General features: G+C 54.8%; 2 protein-coding genes across 4 annotated transcripts in view; both read left to right on the top strand.

Moving 5' to 3' along the window:
- Positions 1-19,004, top strand: part of RNF40 (ring finger protein 40) — a 63,975-nt gene that overhangs the window by 24,023 nt on the left and 20,948 nt on the right. For 2 of the 3 annotated variants that reach the window (XM_090130423.1, XM_090130422.1), the window contains exons 9-14: positions 2,800-2,979; positions 6,981-7,116; positions 11,078-11,199; positions 13,528-14,084; positions 15,244-15,361; positions 18,498-18,647. In XM_090130423.1, coding sequence (XP_089986549.1) covers positions 2,800-2,979; positions 6,981-7,116; positions 11,078-11,199; positions 13,528-14,084; positions 15,244-15,361; positions 18,498-18,647 — 1,263 coding nt within the window. The remainder of the gene's footprint in view (positions 1-2,799; positions 2,980-6,980; positions 7,117-11,077; positions 11,200-13,527; positions 14,085-15,243; positions 15,362-18,497; positions 18,648-19,004) is intronic. The other variant, XM_090130425.1, reaches the window with a different exon arrangement.
- LOC149913216 (uncharacterized) lies at positions 15,380-18,491 on the top strand. The gene is made up of 3 exons (XM_090130487.1): positions 15,380-15,450; positions 15,752-15,952; positions 16,061-18,491. Exons 1-3 carry the CDS (start codon positions 15,380-15,382, stop codon positions 16,737-16,739), a joined length of 951 nt encoding a protein of 316 aa, XP_089986613.1. The 3' UTR covers positions 16,740-18,491.

Raw genomic sequence — 19,004 nt, 5'->3', positions numbered from 1 at the left:
GGGGGGTAAGGGGGGGTGATGGGGGGCACGAGAGGCTGAAGGTGGGGGGGGATTTGGGGAGGGGGTCGTGGGGGGGGATATGGGGGGCAGGGGGAGCAGGGGGAGCTGAAGGTGGAGGGCTGTGGGGGGGGAAGGTGGGGGGGTGGGGGGCACGAGAGGCTGAAGGTGGGGGGGATTTGGGGAGGGGGTCGTGGGGGGGGGATATGGGGGGCAGGGGGGGCAGGGGGAGCTGAAGGTGGGGGGCGATGGGGGGGGAAGGGGGGGAAGGGGGGGGGAAGGGTCACTATGGGGCTGATATGGGGTCACTATGGGGCCGATATGGGGACACTATGAGGCCGATACGGGGTCGATATGGGGCCAATATGGGGTCACTATGGGGCCGATATAGGGTCACTGTGGGGCCAATATGGGGTCAGTATGGGGTTGATATGGGGTCACTGTGGGGCCGATATGGGAACACTATGGGGACACTATAGGGCCGATATGGGGACACTATGGGGCCGATATGGGGACACTATGGGGCCAATATGAGGTCACTATGGGGCCAATATGGGGTCACTATGGGGCCGGTATGGGGTCTCTATGAGGCCAATATGGGGTCACTATGGGGCTGATTAGGGGTTCACTATGGGATCAATATGAGGTCACTATGGGGCCGATATGGGGACACTATAGGACCGATATGGGGACACTATGAGGCCGACATGGGGTCACTGTGGGGCCGATATGGGGACACTATGGGGACACTATAGGGCCGATATGGGGACACTATGAGGCTGACATGGGGACACTATGGGGCTGATATGGGGTCACTATGGGGCCGATATGGGGACACTATAGGGCTGATATGGGGACACTATGGGGCCGATATGGGGTCACTATGGGGCCGGTATGGGGACACTATAGGACCGTTATGGGGTCACTATGGGGCCGATATGGGGTCGCTACGGGGCCGATATGGGGTCACTATGGGGCTGATATGGGGTCACTATGGGGCCGATATGGGGTCACTATGGGGCTGATATGGGATCACTATGGGGTTGATATGGGGACACTATGGGGCTGATATGGGGTCACTGTGGGGCCGATATGGGGTCACTATGGGGCCGGTATGGGGACACTATAGGACCGTTATGGGGTCACTATGGGGCCGATATGGGGTCACTATAGGGCCGATATGGGGTTGCTACGGGGCCGATATGGGGTCACTATGGGGCTGATATGGGATCACTATGGGGTTGATATGGGGACACTATGGGGCTGATATGGGGTCACTGTGGGGCTGATATGGGATCACTATGGGGTCAATATGAGGTCACTATGGGGCCGATATGGGGACACTATACGGCCGATATGGGGTCGATACGGGGTCGCTATGGGGCCGATATGGGTTTTTCATGGGGTCACTGTGGGGTTGCCATGGGGATATTATGGGGTTTCCTCGGGGGCATGCTATGGGGTTGCCATGGGGGCACTATGGGGCCGATATGCGGTCACTATGGGGGCCCTTTGGGGTCGCTATGGGAATGCTATGGGGTCACTATGGGGCCGGTATGGGATCACTATACGGATGCTCTATAGGGTCTCTATAGTTTTCTGCAGGGTTGTTTGGGGTCTCTATGGGATCTCTATGGGTTCTCTATGGGGACTTTATGGGGTCTGAAGGTTTTGAGGGCTCTGTGGGGGCTCTATGGGGCTCTATCAGGCTCTATAGGGTCTCTATAGTTTTCTGCAGGGTTGTTTGGGGTCTCTATGGGATCTCTATGGGTTCTCTATGGGGACTTTATGGGGTCTGAAGGTTTTGAGGGCTCTGTGGGGGCTCTATGGGGCTCTATCAGGCTCTATAGGGTCTCTATAGTTTTCTGCAGGGTTGTTTGGGGTCTCTATGGGATCTCTATGGGTTCTCTATGGGGACTTTATGGGGTCTGAAGGTTTTGAGGGCTCTGTGGGGGCTCTATGGGGCTCTATCAGGCTCTATAGGGTCTCTATAGGTTTCTGTGGAGTTCTTTGGGGTCTCTATGAGGTCTCTGTAATCAGAAGATTTTGGGGTCTCTATAGGTCCCCTATGGGGTCTGAAGGTTTTGAGAGCTCTATGGGGTCTCTATGGGATCCCTATGGGGTCTGAGGATTTTGGGGTCCCCATGGGGTCTCTGCAGGGTGTCTATGGGGCTCTATGGGTTGCTATGGGGTCTCTATGGGGTCTGAAGGTTTTGAGGGCTCTATGGGGGCTCTATGGGGCTCTATCGGGCTCTATAGGGTCTCTGTAGGTTTCTGTGGGGTTCTTTGGGGTCTCTACGGGGTCTCTATGGGATCTTATGGGGTCTGAAGTTTTTGAAAGCTCTATGGGGTCTCTATGGGATCCTTATGGGATCTGAAGGTTTTGAGAGCTCTATGGGGTCTCTATGGGATTCCTATGGGGTTTGAGGATTCTGGGGTCCCCATGGGGTCCCTATGGGGCTGATATGGGATCACTATGGGGCTGATATGGGATCACTATACAGATGCTATGGGGTCGCTATGGGGACACTATGGGGTTTACATGGGGATGTTATGGGGTCGCTACGGGGCCGATATGGGGTCACTATGGGGCTGATATGGGATCACTATACAGATGCTATGGGGTCACTATTGGGCCAATATGGGGTCACTACGGGGCTGATATGGGGTCACTACGCGGATGCTACGGGGACGCTACGGGGTTGCCATGGAGGCACTGTGGGGTCGATATGGGGTCTGTATGGAGGCACTTTGGGGTCACTGTGGGGCCGTTAGGGGCTGAGTGTGGGGTCGCTCCGCCAGGTGGCTCTGCGCTCGCTGCCGGAGGAGGCGGTGAAGGAGACGTTGGAGTACAAAGTGCTGCAGTCGCAGTTCTCGCTGCTGTACCACGAGAGCCTGCAGGTGAAGACGCAGCTGGACGAGGCGCGCGCCCTCCTCCTGGCCACCAAGAACAGCCACCTGCGTCACATCGAGCACATGGAGGTGTGGGGGGGAAAAGATGGCCGCCGGGGCGCCAAGATGGCCGGGTGTTGGGCGGCCAAGATGGCTGGCTTATGGGTGTCCAAGATGGCAGACTGTTGGGCAGCCACGATGACTGACTTGGCTATCCAAGATGGCCGGGTGTTGGGCAGCCAAGATGGCTGACTTGGATATCCGAGATGGCTGACTTTGCTATTCAAGATGGCCGGGTGTTGGGCAGCCAAGATGGCTGACTTGGATATCCGAGATGGCTGACTTCGCTATCCAAGATGGCTGACTTGGATATCCAAGATGGCTGACTTCGCTATCCAAGATGGCCGGGTGTTGGGCAGCCAAGATGGCTGGCTTATGGGTGTCCAAGATGGCCGGGTGTTGGGCAGCCAAGATGGCTGACTTGGCTATCCAAGATGGCTGACTTGGATATCCAAGATGGCTGACTTTGCTATCCAAGATGGCCGGGTGTTGGGCAGCCAAGATGGCTGGCTTATGGGTGTCCAAGATGGCCGGGTGTTGGGCAGCCAAGATGGCTGACTTGGATTTCCAAGATGGCTGACTTTGCTATCCAAGATGGCCGGGTGTTGGGCAGCCAAGATGGCTGGCTTATGGGTGTCCAAGATGGCCGGGTGTTGGGCAGCCAAGATGGCTGACTTGGATATCCAAGATGGCCGACTTGGCTATCCAAGATGGCCGACTGTTGGGCAGCCAAGATGGCCGACCTGTCCACCCAAGATGGCCGACCCTCGGCTATCCCACATGTCCCCATTGACTCCTTTATTCCCATGGATCCCATTCGCACTCATTGCCCCCATTGACCCCAATGGCCCCATTGCTCCCATTGGCCCCAATGATCCCAATGACCCCATTTCTCCCATTACCCCCAATGACCCCATTGCCCCCAATGCCCCCAATGACCCCATTGACCGCCATGACCCCATTACCCCCATTGACCCCATTGCCGCCATTGACCCCAGTGCCCCCATTCCCCCCACTTTCCCCAATGACCCCATTGTCCCCATTGACCCCATTGCCCCCAATGACCCCATTGCTCCCATTTCCCCCAATGACCCGATTACCCCCAATGACCCCATTGCCGCCATTGACTCCAATGACCCCATTGCCCCCAATGACCCCATTGACCCCATTCCTTCCATTGCCCCCAATGACCCCATTGCCACCACTGACCCCAATGCCCTCATTGCCGCCATTGACCCCAGTGCCCCCATTCATCCCATTGACCCCAATGACCCCATTGCTCCCATTGCTCCCATTGACCCCAAAGACCCCATTGACCCCATTGCTCCCATTGCCCCCATTGATCCCAATCCCCCCAATGATCCCATTGCCCCCAATGACTCCATTACCCCCAATGACCCCAGTGCCCCCATTCGTCCCATTGACCCCAGTGCCCCCATTCCTCCCATTGACCCCAGTGCCCCCATTGCCGCCATTGACCCCAGTGCCCCCATTCATCCCATTGACCCCAATGACCCCATTGCTCCCATTGCTCCCATTGACCCCAAAGACCCCATTGACCCCATTGCCGCCATTGACCCCATTGCCGCCACTGACCCCAATGACCCCATTCCTCCCATTGCCCCCAATGACCCCATTGCCCCCACTGCCGCCATTGACCCCAGTGCCCCCATTCCTCCCATTGACCAAAACGACCCCATTGCCCCCAATCACCCCATTACTCCCAATGACCCCATTGCCCCCTCTGACCCCATAACCCGTCCGACCCCGTTGCAGAGCGACGAGCTGGGGGTGCAGAAGCGGCTGCGCACGGAGGTGTCCCCAAAGACCCCATTGACTCCATTGACCCCATTGACCCCAAAGACCCCATTGATCCCATTGCTCCCATTGCCCCCATTGATCCCAATCCCCCCAATGACCCCATTACCCCCAATGACCCCATTGACCCCATTCCTTCCATTGCCCGCAATGACCCCATTGACCCCAATGCCCCCATTGCCGCCATTGACCCCAGTGCCCCCATTCATCCCATTGCCCCCAATGACCCCATTGCTCCCATTGCCCCCAATGACCCCATTGCCGCCATTGACCCCAATGACCCCATTGCCCCAATGCCGCCATTGTCCCCAGTGCTTCCATTCGTCCCATTGACCCCAATGACCCCATTGCTCCCATTGACCCCAATGACCCCATTGACCCCAATGACCCCATTCCCTCCATTGCCGCCATTGACCCCATTCCCCCCATTGACTCCAATGACCCCATTGTCCCCATTGACCCCATTGCCCCCAATGACCCCATTGCTCCCATTGACCCCAATGCCCCCATTCCTCCCATTGCCGCCATTGACCCCAATGACCCCATTGCCCCAATGCCGCCATTGTCCCCAGTGCTTCCATTCGTCCCATTGACCCCAATGACCCCATTGCCCCCAATGACCCCAATGACCCCATTGCCCCCATTGCCCCCACTGCCGCCATTGACCCCAATGACCCCATTGACCCCATTCCTTCCATTGCCCCCAATGACCCCAATGACCCCAATGCCCCCAGTGACCCCATAACCCCATCCGACCCCGTTGCAGAGCGACGAGCTGGGGGTGCAGAAGTGGCTGCGCACGGAGGTGTCCCCAAAGACCCCATTGACCCCAATGCCCCCATTCCTCCCATTGACCCCAATGACCCCATTACCCCCATTGACCCCAGTGCCCCCATTCGTCCCATTGACCCCAGTGACCCCATTGCTCCGATTGACCCCAATGCCCCCATTCCTCCCATTGCCCCCAATGACCCCATTCCCTCCATTGCCGCCATTGACCCCATTCCCCCCATTGACTCCAATGACCCCATTGCCCCCATTGCCCCCAATGACCCCATTGCTCCCATTGACCCCAATGACCCCATTGATTCCATTCCTTCCATTGACCCCAATGCCCCCATTACCCCCAATGACCCCATTGATTCCATTCCTTCCATTGACCCCAATGACCCCATTCCCCCCATTGCCGCCATTGACCCCAATGCCCCCATTACCCCCATTGACCCCAATGACCCCATTCCTCCCATTGACCAAAACGACCCCATTGCCCCCAATCACCCCATTACTCCCAATGACCCCATTGCCCCCTCTGACCCCATAACCCTTCCGACCCCGTTGCAGAGCGACGAGCTGGGGGTGCAGAAGCGGCTGCGCACGGAGGTGTCCCCAAAGACCCCATTGACTCCATTGACCCCATTGACCCCAAAGACCCCATTGATCCCATTGCTCCCATTGCCCCCATTGATCCCAATCCCCCCAATGAACCCATTACCCCCAATGACCCCATTGACCCCATTCCTCCCATTGACCCCAATGACCCCATTGACCCCAATGCCCCCATTGCCGCCATTGACCCCAGTGCCCCCATTCATCCCATTGCCCCCAATGACCCCATTGCTCCCATTGACCCCAATGACCCCATTCCCTCCATTGCCGCCATTGACCCCATTGCCGCCACTGACCCCAATGACCCCATTCCTCCCATTACCCCCAATGACCCCATTGCCACCATTGCCCCCAATGACCCCATTGCCCCCATTGCCGCCATTGACCCCAGTGCCCCCATTCCTCCCATTGACTCCAATCACCCCATTACCCCCAATGACCCCATTGCCGCCATTGACTCCAATGACCTCATTGACCCCAATGACCCCATTGACCCCATTCCTTCCATTGCCCCCAATGACCCCAATGACCCCATTGCCCCCAATGCTGCCATTGTCTCCAGTGCTTCCATTCGTCCCATTGACCCCAATGACCCCATTGCTCCCATTGCTCCCATTGACCCCAAAGACCCCATTGACCCCATTGCTCCCATTGCCCCCATTGCTCCCAATCCCCCCAATGATCCCATTGCCCCCAATGACCCCATTACCCCCATTGACCCCAGTGCCCCCATTCGTCCTATTGACCCCAATGCCCCCATTCCTCCCATTGACCCCAATGACCCCAATGCCCCCAGTGACCCCATAACCCTTCCGACCCCGTTGCAGAGCGACGAGCTGGGGGTGCAGAAGCGGCTGCGCACGGAGGTGATCCAGCTGGAGGACACCCTGGCCCAGGTGCGGAAGGAATACGAGATGCTGCGCATCGAGTTCGAGCAGAACCTGGCGGCCAACGAGCAGGCGGGTCGGCCCCATAAACGCCTCTGTGGGGTCAGGGGTTGTGGGGTTGGGGGGGACGAGGCGCTGCGGGGTGCTGCAAGGTGCTGGGGGGGGGGGGGTCTGTAGGGTGCTATAAGGTGCTTTGGGGCGTTATAAGGTTGTATGGGGTGCTATGGGGTTCATAGGGTGCCATGGGGTGTTATGGGGTGCTATGGGGTGTTATAAGGTGCTGCGGGGTTTCATTGGGTGCTATAAGGTGCTATGGGGTGTTATAGGGTGCTGCAGGGTTCCGTAGGGTGCTGTAGGGTGCTATGAGGTGCCATGGAATGTTATGGGGTTGTATGGGGTGTTATAAGGTGCTATGGGGTGTTATGGGTTCCATAGGGTGCCATGGGGTGTTATGGGGTGCTATGGGGTGTTATAAGGTGCTGTGGGGTGTTATAAGGTGCTATGGGGTGCTGTAAGGTTGTATGGGGTGTTATGGGGTGCTACAAGGTGCCATGGGGTGTTATGGGGTGCTATGGGGTGCTGCAAGGTGCTGGGGCGGTCTGTAGGGTACCATGGGGTGTTATGGGGTGCTATAAGATGCTGCGAGGTTCCGTAGGGTGCTATGGGGTGCCGTGAGTTTTATGGGGTTGTATGGGGTGTTATAAGGTGCTATGGGGTGTTACGGGGTTCCATAGGGTGCCATGGGGTGTTATGGGGTGCTATGGGGTGCTACAAGGTGCTGGGGGGGGTCTGTAGGGTGCTATAAGGTGCTGTGGGGCGTTATAAGGTTGTATGGGGTGTTATAAGGTGCTATGGGGTGCTATAAGGTTGTATGGGGTGTTATGGGGTTCCATAGGGTGCCATGGGGTGTTATGGGGTGGTATGGGGTGCTAGATGGTGCTGGGGCGGTCTGTAGGATGCCATGGGGTGTTATGGGGTGCTATGGGGTGCTGCAAGGTGCTGGGGGGTCTGTAGTGTGCCATGGGGTGCTACGGGGTGCTATAAGGTGCTGCGGGGTTCCCTAGGGTGCTATGGGGTGCTGTGAGTTTTATGGGGTTGTATGGGGTGTTATGGGGTGCTATGGGGTGCTACAAGGTTGTATGGGGTGTTATGGGGTTCCATAGGGTGCCATGGGGTGTTATGGGGTGCTATGGGGTGCTACAAGGTTGTATGGGGTGTTATGGGGTTCCATAGGGTGCCATGGGGTGTTATGGGGTGCTATGGGGTGCTACAAGGTTGTATGGGGTGTTATGGGGTTCCATAGGGTGCCATGGGGTGTTATGGGGTGCTATGGGGTGCTGCAAGGTGCTGGGGGGGTCTGTAGGGTGCTATACGGTGCCATGGGGTGTTATAAGGTGCTGCGGGGTTCCCTAGAGTGCTGTAGGGTGCTATAAGGTTGTATGGGGTGTTATAAGGTGCTGTGGGGTGTTACGGGGTTCATAGGGTGCCATGGGGTGTTATGGGGTGCTATGGGGTGCTGCAAGGTGCTGGGGGGGGGGTCTGTAGGGTGCTATAAGGTTCTGTGGGTCGTTATAAGGTTGTATGGGGTGTTATAAGGTGCTATGGGGTGCTATAAGGTTGTATGGGGTGTTACGGGGTTCCATAGGGTGCCATGGGGTGTTATGGGGTGTTATGGGGTGCTATAAGGTGCTGCGGGTTCCCTAGGGTGCTATGAGGTGCCGTGGAGTTTTATGGGGTTGTATGGGGTGTTATAAGGTGCTATGGGGTGTTATGGGTTCCATAGGGTGCCATGGGGTGTTATGGGGTGTTATGGGGTGCTACAAGGTGCTGGGTGGTTCTGTAGGGTGCTCTAGGATGCTATGGGGTTCCGTGGAGAGTTATGGGGTGCTATAAGGTTGTATGGGGTGTTATGGGGTTCTATAGGGTGCCATGGGGTGTTATGGTGTGCTATGGGGTGTTTTAAGGTTGTATGGGATGCTATAAAGTGTTATGGGGTGCTATGGGGTTCTGTAGGGTGGTATGGGGTGCTATAGAGTGCTATGGGGAGCTATAAGGTGGGGTTACGGGATCTTGAGGTACTTATGGGGTTCTGGGGCCTGTGGGGTGAGGAATTAATGGGATTTTAGGGGGGTTCTGCGGGCTGGGGTGGGATTTAATGGGGTCTTAAGGGGGTTATGGGGTTGTGGGGCCTGGGGGGGGGTGGGAAATCAATGGTGTCTTATGGGGTTTCATGGTGGTTCTGGGGTGGGATTTAATGGGGTCTGAAGGCGGTTCTGGGGTGATGGGGTGGGATTTAATGGGGTCTTTATGGGGTTGTGGGGTCTTGTTGGGTGGGAAATCAATGGGGTCTTATGGGGTTTCATGGTGGTTCTGGGATCTGGGGTGGGATCTTATGGGGTTCTGTGTGGTTATGGGGTGATGGGGTGGGATTTAATGGGGTCTGAAGGGGTTAGGGGTTATGGGTCCTTGTGGGGTGGGAAATCAATGGGATCTTATGGGGTTTCATGGTGGTTCTGGGGTCTGGGGTGGGATTTAATGGGGTTCTGTGTGGTTATGGGGTGATGGGGTGGGATTTAATGGGGTCTGAAGGGGGTTATGGGGTGATGGGGTGGGATTTAATGGGGTCTTAATGGGGTTGTGGGGTTTTGTGGGGTGGGAAATCAATGGGGTCTTATGGAGTTTCATGGTGGTTCTGGGATCTGGGGTGGGATCTTATGGGGTTTCATGGTGGTTATGGGGTGATGGGGTGGGATTTAATGGGGTCTGAATGGGGTTATGGGGTTATGGGTCCTTGTGGGGTGGGACATCAATGGGGTCTTATGGGTTTCATGGTGGTTCTGGGGTCTGGGGTGGGATTTAATGGGGTCTTTATGGGGTTGTGGGGTCTTGTTGGGTGGGAAATCAATGGGGTCTTATGGGGTTTCATGGTGGTTCTGGGGTCTGGGGTGGGATCTTTTGGGGTTCTGTGTGGTTATGGGGTGATGGGGTGGGATTTAATGGGGTCTGAAGGGGGTTATGGTGTCATGGGGCTATAGGGAGGGATTTAATGGGGTCTTGGAGTGGTTCTGGGGTTCTGGGGTGGGCTCTTAGAGGGTTCTGTGTGGTTATGGGGCAATGGGGTGGGCTCTTATGGGGTCTTAAGGGGTTCTGGGGTTGTGGGGTGGGATTTACTGGGTTTTTAAGGGGGTTATGGGTCCTTGTGGGGTGGGAAATCAGTGGGGTCTTACGGGGTTTCATGGTGGTTCTGGGGTTCTGGGGTTCTGGGGTGGGATTTAATGGGGTTCTGTGTGGTTATGGGGTGATGGGGTGGGATTTAATGGGGTCTGAATGGGGTTATGGGGTTATGGGTCCTTGTGGGGTGGGACATCAATGGGGTCTTATGGGGTTTCATGGTGGTTCTGGGGTCTGGGGTGGGATTTAATGGGGTCTTAATGGGGTTGTGGGGTCTTGTTGGGTGGGAAATCAATGGGGTCTTATGGGGTTTCATGGTGGTTCTGGGATCTGGGGTGGGATCTTATGGGGTTCTGTGTGGTTATGGGGCAATGGGGTGGGATCTTATGGGGCCTTAAGGGGTTCTGGGGTTGTGGGGTGGGATTTACTGGGTTTTTAAGGGGGTTATTGGTCCTTGTGGGGTGGGACATCAATGGTGTCTTATGGGGTTTCATGGTGGTTCTGGGGTGGGATTTAATGGGGTCTGAAGGCGGTTCTGGGGTGATGGGGTGGGATTTAATGGGGTCTTAATGGGGTTGTGGGTCCTTGTGGGGTGGGAAATCAATGGGGTCTTATGGGGTTTCATGGTGGTTCTGGGATCTGGGGTGGGATTTAATGGGGTTCTGTGTGGTTATGGGGCAATGGGGTGGGATTTAATGGGGTCTTAATGGGGTTGTCGGGTCTTGGGGGGTGGGAAATCAGTGGGGTCTTATGGGGCTTCATGGTGGTTCCGGGTTTCTGGGGTGGGATTTAATGGGGTCTGAAGGCGGTTTTGGGATGGTCCTCAATGGGACGCCCCTCCCCCCCCCCCCGCCCGCCATTTTTAGGCCCCATCAACCGCGAGATGCGGCACCTGATCAGCAGCCTGCAGAACCACAACCACCAGCTGAAGGGCGACGTGCAGCGCTACAAGAGGAAGCTGCGCGAGGTGCAGGCCGAGATCGGAAAGGTGCCGGGGGGCGGGGGGGGGCGGCTTCCGGTATGGGGGGTGGGACTTCCGGTCTGGGGGGTGGGGCTTCCGGTATGGGGGGAGGGGCTTCCGGTCTGGGGGGGGGGGTTCCGGTCTGAGGGGAGGGGCTTCCGTTCTGGGGGGTGGGGCTTCCGGTCTGGGGAGGAGGGGCTGCTGGTCCACGGGGGAGGGGCTTCCGGCATAGGAGGTGGGACTTCCGGTCTGGGGTGTGGGGCTTCCGGTGTGGGGGAGGGCCTTCTGGTGAGGAGCAGGGGGGGGCTTCTTTAGGTTTGGGGGGGGGGGGGCAGCTTCTGGTATAGGGGGTGGGGCTTCCGGTCTGGGGGGGGAGGGGCTTCCGGTCTGAGGGGAGGGGCTTTCGGTCTGGGGGGTGGGGCTTCCAATCTGCGGTGGGGGGGTTCGGTGTAGGGGTAGGGGCTTCCCGTCTGGCGGGGGGGCTTTCGGTATAGGGGGTGGGGCTTCCGGTCTGGGGAGGAGGGGCTGCTGGTCCATGGGGGAGGGGCTTCCGGCATAGGAGGTGGGACTTCCGGTCTGGGGGGTGGGGCTTCCGGTCTGAGGGGAGGGGCTTCCAGTCTTGGAGGGGGGGGTCGGTGTAGGGGGAGGGGCTTCCGGTCTGGGGGGGGGTTGCTTCCTTTATAGGGGGAGGGGATTCCGTTGAGCAGGGGGAGGGGCTTCCGGTCTGGGGAGAGGGGCTTCTGGTCCAGGGGGGAGGGGCTTCCGGCATAGGGGGTGGGGCTTCTGGTCTGGAGGGAGGGGCTTCCATTGAACGGGGGGAGGGGCTTCCGGTCTGGGGGGAGGGGCTTCTGGTCCCGGGGGGAGGGGCTTCCATTGAACCTGGGGAGGGGCTTCCGGTCTGGGGGGAGGGGCTTCTGGTCCCGGGGGGAGGGGCTTCCGGCATATGGGGTGGGGCTTCTGGTCTGGGGGGAGGGGCTTCCGTAATAGGGGGAGGGGCTTCCGGTGAAGGCGGTGGGGGGACAGGCTTCCGGTGAACAGGGGGAGGAGCTTCTTTAGGTGTGGGGGGTGGGGCTTCAGGTATAGGGGGTGGGGCTTCTGGTGGGGGGTGGGGGCATCCGGTAGAGGGGGAGGGTCTTCCGGTCTTGGGGATGGGGCTTCCGGTCTGGGGGGGTGGGGCTTCCGGTGAAGGGGGAGGAGGGGCTTCTGGTGAAGGGGGTGAGGCTTCCAGTCTAGGGTGAGGGGAGGGGCTTCCAGTGAGCGGGGAGTGGCTTCTTCCGGTGGGGGGAAGGGGCTTCCGTGGAAGTGGGGGAGGGGCTTCCGGTATAGGGGGTGGGGCTTCCTGTGAAGGGGGGGAGGGGCTTCCAGTGAGGGAGGAGGGGCTTCTTCAGGTGTGGGGTTGGGGCTTCTGGTATAGGGAGTGGGGCTTCCGGTCTTTGGGGGGGAGGGGCTTTCGGTATAGGGAGTGGGGGGAGGGGCTTCCGGTGAACGGGGGGAGGGACTTCTTTCGGTGTGGGGGGGTGGGGCTTCCAGTGAAGGGGGGGAGGGGCTTTTTCTAGTTTGGGGGAAAGGTGCTTCTGGGATGGCAGGAGGAGCTTACGGTTTGGGGGAGGGGTTTCCGTTGTGGGGGAGGGGCTTCTGGTTTGGGGGAGGGGCTTTAAGGGCGGGCCTTGGGGCAAGAACCTCGAAATTCCATTGGATAGAAGAGAACAGCATGGGTGGCCGTTGCCCCTTTAAGGATCTGGGGGGGGCAGGGCTGCATAGGTGGGCTTGAGGGGGTGGAGTGTGTTGCCCCTTTAAGGAAACGGGGTGGAGCCCAGGGGGTGGGGCTTGAGTGGGTGGTGTTAAAGAGGGTGGGGCACCAAACTCAACGGTGGAGAGTGTAAAATTAGGCATCGCCCCTTTAAGAGATGAAGGTGGGGCTGAGGGGGCGGGGCTAAACTCTAGGAGATGACTGGTGGCTTCCTGAAAGGAGTAAAGGATTTAAAAGGGCTATGGTAGGGCCCGCCTTTGGGTTCATTGCTTGGGGGAGTGAGGGGGCTTGGAAAGAATGTTGCCCTTTTAAGAAAAGGAAAAAAAAAAGGGGTAACGCCGATAATAGTCTGTGGGCCCACGTGAGTGATGGGGTTTTGGTGTTGCCCTTTTAAGAAGTCAGCCGCTTTAAAAGGGCACTGGCACTCGGGTGGGCCCACGTGGGGAATGAGATCTTAAAAAGGGCAGCGACACGCAGAGCGGGGGTGCTTAAAAGGGCAATGCCCTGGAGGTCTGTGTGGGTCCCACCGGATGGATATTTCTGAGGATGGGGAGGGGTGTGGGGGGGGGAGCATGACTTCACTGACTCTTCCCCTCCCCCTCCAGCATCGCCTGCAGCCCAGCGGCGCCCCTCCCCCCCCCAGTTCGGCCCCTCCCCCCCCACCCCCCCCAACTTCCACCACCACCCCCCCCGAGGATCCCCAACCCGGAGGAGGAGGAGGAGGAGGAGGAGGAAGTGGGGTCACTCCAGCCCCCCCCGCCATTAAAGAAGAAGAAAACGTGGCCCCACCACCCGGCCCCACCTCAACAGGGGAACCCAAACGGGACCCCCCCCCAACGACCACCACCACCACCTCTGCTCCCCCCGAGGCCGCCCCACCGCTACGGAGACCCCCGGATGAAGAAGATCCCCCCCCCTCTACCTCCAACCCGGCCCCTCCCCCCCCTCAGCCCCCACCCCCTCCTCAATCCCGTCCCAAGGACCCTCCCCCCCCCAGCAATCCCAGGGCTGGGGGGGCTTCGTCATCGTCGTCGTCATCATCGTCATCGTCGTCCCGGGGGGGGACCGAAAGGGAGAGGGGGAGGGAGAGACCCAAAGGAGCCCCGGAGGAGGTCAAGAAAAAGGATTCCGAGGTGCTGAAGCAGCTGAGGGGGGAGCTGAAGTGAGTTTTGGGGGGGTCTGGGGGGGCGGTTATGGGGTCTGGGGGGCGGATATAGGGTGGTTGTAGGATCTGGGGGGCAGTTATGGGGGAGTAATGGGGTCTGGGGGGAGTAACGGAGGTTATGGGTCTGGGGGGGGCGGTTATGGGGTCTGGGGGGAAGTTATAGGGGAGTAATGGGGTCTGAGGGGGGCATTTATGGGGTCTGGGGGACGGTTATGGGGTCTGGGGGGCAGTTATGGGGTGACTATGGGGCAGTTTTGGAGTCTTGGGGGCAGATATGGGGTGGTTGTAGGATCTGGGGGGCAGTTATGGGGGAGTAATGGGGTGTGGGGGGAGTAATAAGGAGGTTATGGGTCTTTTATGGGATCTGGAGGGGGCAGTTATGGGGTCTGGGGGTTGGATATGGGGCATTGATAGGATCTGGGGGCTGCTTATGGGGTCTGGAAGGCAGTTATGGGGTGGCTCTGGGTCTTTTATGGAGTCTTGGGGCAGTTATAGGGGAGTAATGGGGTCTGGGGGGGGGCATTTATGGGGTGTGGAGGGGCGGTTATGGGGTGGTTCTGGGGCAGTTTTGGAGTCTGGGGGGCAGTTATGGGGCACTAAAGGGGCCTGGGGGGGCATTTATGGGGTCTGGGGAGGCAGTTATCGGGTCTGGGGGGCAGTTATGGGATGGCTATGGGGCATTTATGGGGTTTGGGAGGCAGTTATGGGGTGGTTATGGGGCATTTATGGGGTCTGGGGGGCAGTTATGGGGGAGTATTGGGTTGTGGGGGGCAGTTCTGGGGTCTGGGGGGCAGATATGAGGTGAATTACATGCAGTAAGCATGCAAATGATATGCAAATAAGACTGGATGGTGCTTACGCTCCAGGATGACCGAGGTGGGGCACTAATGAGATGCTAATGAGATGTTGATGGCATGCGAATCGTATGGCGTGGCAAACTATCATTGGGGTCATCGGAACTAGGTGTCGATTCATATGCAAATGAGATGCAAAATAATGAGGGGGAGGAGCATAGCGGGGCTTGATTGAGGTTGGGGGGAAGAGGGAGGGGAGGTTTCACAGGGGGTGAGTCGAGCGGCCGTGGGGCGCGATTTGGGATACAAATGGGATGTAAATGAGATGCAAATGAGATGCAAATGAGGCTTAATTACCGCAGGAAGGCACAGGAGAGCCAGAAGGAGATGAAGCTGCTGCTGGATATGTACAAATCTGCCCCCAAGGAGCAGCGGGACAAAGTGCAGCTGATGGCGGCCGAGCGCAAGAGCAAGGCGGAGGTATGCAAATTTATGCAAATGAGGGAGCGGGCTTCGGCGGAATTTACTCCAATTTCCCCGGATTTCCCCTTAAATCCCCCCAAATTTCTGCAATTTGGGGCTGATTTCTCCTATTTCCCGTTGAATTTCTACAAGATTTCCACTTTTTTTCAACGAAGTCCCCAAATATTCCTAATTTTCCTCAAATTTTCCTCAATTCCCCTCAAATTTTCCCAATTTCCCTCAAATTTTCCTGATTTCCCCCAATTTTTGCCCATTTTTCCCCTAATTTCCCCCAGCTTTCCCCCAAATTTCCCCAGATTTCCCCAATGCTCCCCAAAATTCTCAAAATATTCCTGATTTCCTACAAATTTTTCCAATTTTTCCCCAAATATTCTAAATTTCCCACAGAATTTCCCTGATTTTCCTCAATTTTCTCCCAATTCTCAATGATTTTTCCTATTTCTCCCAAATTTTCCTCCAATTTCCCAATTTTCCCCCAAATTCACCAAATATTCTCAATTTCCCCCAATTTTTTCCCTATTTCTCCCATTTTTTTCCACAATTTCCCTCAAATTTCCTCCAAATTTCCCCAAATATTCCCAGTTCCCCCTAATTTTTTTCAATTTCCCCTGGAAATTCCCCATTTCCCCAAATTTCACCTTAATTTCCCCCAAATTGCAAATAAATTTCCTCAGAACTTCCCTAAATTTTTCCAAGTTTCCCCAAATTTTCCCAAAATTCCTTGAATTTTCACAAAATTCCCCAAATTTCATTACATTCCTCAATTTTTCCAAAATTTCCCCAATTTTCACCAAATTTTCCAAAAATTTTACCCATTTTCCATTCAATTTCTCCCAACTTCCCCATTTTTTCCCCAATTTTCAGCAATTTTTCCCAAATTCCCCCAGTTTTCCCCCAAAGTCCCCAAATATTCTCTATTTCCCGCAAATTTTCTACCATTTTCCCCCAAATTTATCCAAATTTCCTCAATGTCTCCCAAAATTCTCAAAGTATTTCTAATTTACCCCAATTTTCCCCCCAATATTCCCCAAATATTCCTGATTTCCCTCAATTTTTCCCCACTTACCTCAATTTTCCCCCCTTTTTACCCGTTTCTCCCGATTTCCCCCCAAATTTATCCGAGTTTTCTCCAAATTTCTCCAATGGCCCCCAAAATTCCCAAAATATTCCTGATTTCTTCCAATTTTTTTTACCAAATTTCCCCAATTTCCCACATTTCCCCAATTTTCCTCAAATTTCCCACAATTTCCCCCAATTGCCTTTATTTTTCCCCAAATTCCCCAAATTTCAATTTTCCCCCAAATTCATTTTCCTTAATTTTTGCCAAATTCCCCCAAATTTCCCCAAATTTTACGAAATACCCTCAGTCCCTTAAAGTTCCACAATTTCCCCTGAATTCCCCCAAATTTCCTTAAATCTTCCAGTTTCCCAAACTCCCCACAAACTCCCTATATTTTCCCCAAATTCCTCCAAATTTTCCCAAATTTGCCCAAATTTTCCCCAAATTCCACAAATTTTCTCCAAATTCTCCAAAAATTTTCCCAAATTTGCCCCAAATTCCCCAAATTTTCAAAAAATTTTCAAAAAATGTTCCAAAAATTTTCTCAAATTCCCCCAAATTTGCCCAGATTTTCCCCAAATTTTCTCCAAATTCTCCAAAAGTTTTCCAAAATTTTCCCCAAATTCCTCAAAATTCCCCCCAAATTTGCTCCAAATTCCCCCAAAATTTCCCAAATTCCTCCAAATTTTCTCCAAATTTTCCAAAATCTCCCCAAATTCCTCCAAGTTTCCCCAAATTTGCTCCAAATTCCCCCAAATTTTCCCCAAATTCACCCAAAATTTCCCCAAATTCCCCCAAAATTTCCCCAAATTTTCCCAAATTTCACCCCAATTTTTTTTTTGGCTGATTATTATTAATTACTGATTATTAATTAATTAACAAACAGGTGGAGGCGTTGATCATTAATTAATTACCAAGGTTTGTTAACAAGCAGGCGGAGTTGCTGATAGTGATTAATTACCACGGCTCATTAATGAGCAGAAAAATGATTTATTAACTGATGGCTGAGGTTAATTAATTAATTAATGAGGAGGCAGAGGAATTGATTATTGTATGAATTAATGAGAAGTGTTAACGATGATGAATTAATTAGTGAGGGCTATTAATGAGGATTAGTAATTACTAATGAGTTTTTAATGAATTAACGAGCAGGCGGAGGAGCAGGTTATGAATTACTGAGGAGTATGAATTAATTGGGGTTATTAATTATGAAGGCTCACTAATTTAGTGAGATTTACTTATTAATCAGGATTATTAACTAGTTAATAAGGATTATTCATTAAGTAGCGTTACAAATTAATTTATTATTAAGGAATTAACAGGAGAATATGAATGAATAATTGAGAGATTAATTAACTAACGGGGGTTACAAATTACTGAGGCTTATTAATTAATTTATGAGGGCTATGCATTCATTATTGATGAATTAGGGAGAGGTTATGAGTTAATTAATGAGAAACATTAATTTATGAGGGTTATCCATTCATTATTGATGAATTAAGGAGAGGTTATGAGTTAATTATTGGGAGATACTAATTAATGAGGGCTACTCAGTAATTAATACGGTTATTAACTAATTCATTATTAATTAATTAACGAGCAGGCGGAGAAGCAGGTGATGAAGGCTTTTAATTCCTGAGGGCTCCCAATGAGGGCCGTGAAGGAAGGAGGGATTACTAACGAATTAAGGAGACTAATGAAGGAATTAATGAGGGTAATTAAGCAACTAAGGAGAGTAATGAAGGAATTAACGAGGCTAATTAACGAGCGGATGCTGAAGGCTATTAATTCCTGAAGGCTCCCACTGAGGGCAATAAAGGAAAGAAGGAGAGGGGAGGGGAGGATTATTAACGAATTAAGGAGGGTAATTAAGGAATTAAGGAGGGTAATTAAGGAATTAACGAGGCTAATTAACGAGCAGAAGCAGAGGAGCAAGTGATGAAGGCTGTAAATCCCTGAGGGCCCCCAACGAGGGCCGTGAAGGAAGGCGTGGAGGGGGGGGGGGTGGGTTACAACCAAATTAAGGAGGATAATTAAGGAATTAATGAGGGTAATTAAGCAATTAACGAGCAGGCCGAGGAGCTGCGGTGCCGGGCGAGGGAATTGGAGGAGAGGGAGAGGAAGGAGAGCAAAAAGCTGGCGGACGAGGAGGCGCTGAGGAGGCTGAGAGCGGCTGAGGAGAGCATCGAGGGGCTGCAGAGGAGGCTGCAGGCCACCAAGCAGGTGGGCAATTAATTAGGCGTTAATTAGCGGGGTGATTAATGGGGGTAAGGGAACGGGGGGGGGGGTGGGGTGGCTGAGGGGAGCACTGAGGAGCTGAAGGGGACGTGGAGGCTGCCATCTTGTCATGGCGGCCGTCTTGTGATGGCGGCCATTTTGTGATGGCAGCCATCTTGTGATGGCGGCCGTCTTGTGATGGCGGCCATCTGGTGATGGCAGCCATCTGGTGATGGCGGCCATCTTGTCATGGCGGCCGCCTTGTGATGGCGGCCATTTTGTCATGGTGGCCATTTTGTCATGGCGGCCCCCAGGGGGGGTAATGGAATGGGGGGTGGCTGAGGGGCTGCAGGCCACCAAGCA

The sequence above is a fragment of the Phasianus colchicus genome, chromosome 40 (assembly GCF_987193195.1).
Source record: "Phasianus colchicus chromosome 40, bPhaCol1.hap1.1, whole genome shotgun sequence".
Lineage (NCBI taxonomy): Eukaryota > Metazoa > Chordata > Aves > Galliformes > Phasianidae > Phasianus > Phasianus colchicus.
This window is presented reverse-complemented; position numbering and strand designations above follow the sequence as displayed.

Excerpts from the sequence above, each read along its gene's own strand:
- LOC149913216 (XM_090130487.1), top strand. The coding sequence starts at position 15,380 with ATGAGGGAGCGGGCTTCGGCGGAATTTACTCCAATTTCCCCGGATTTC. Across the intron at positions 15,451-15,751 it reads TTAAATCCCCCCAAATTTCT|AATTTCCCTGATTTTCCTCA; the intron begins GCAATTTGGGGC and ends AATTTCCCACAG. Across the intron at positions 15,953-16,060 it reads CCAAATATTCCCAGTTCCCC|TTTCCCCAAATTTTCCCAAA; the intron begins CTAATTTTTTTC and ends AATTTTTCCAAG.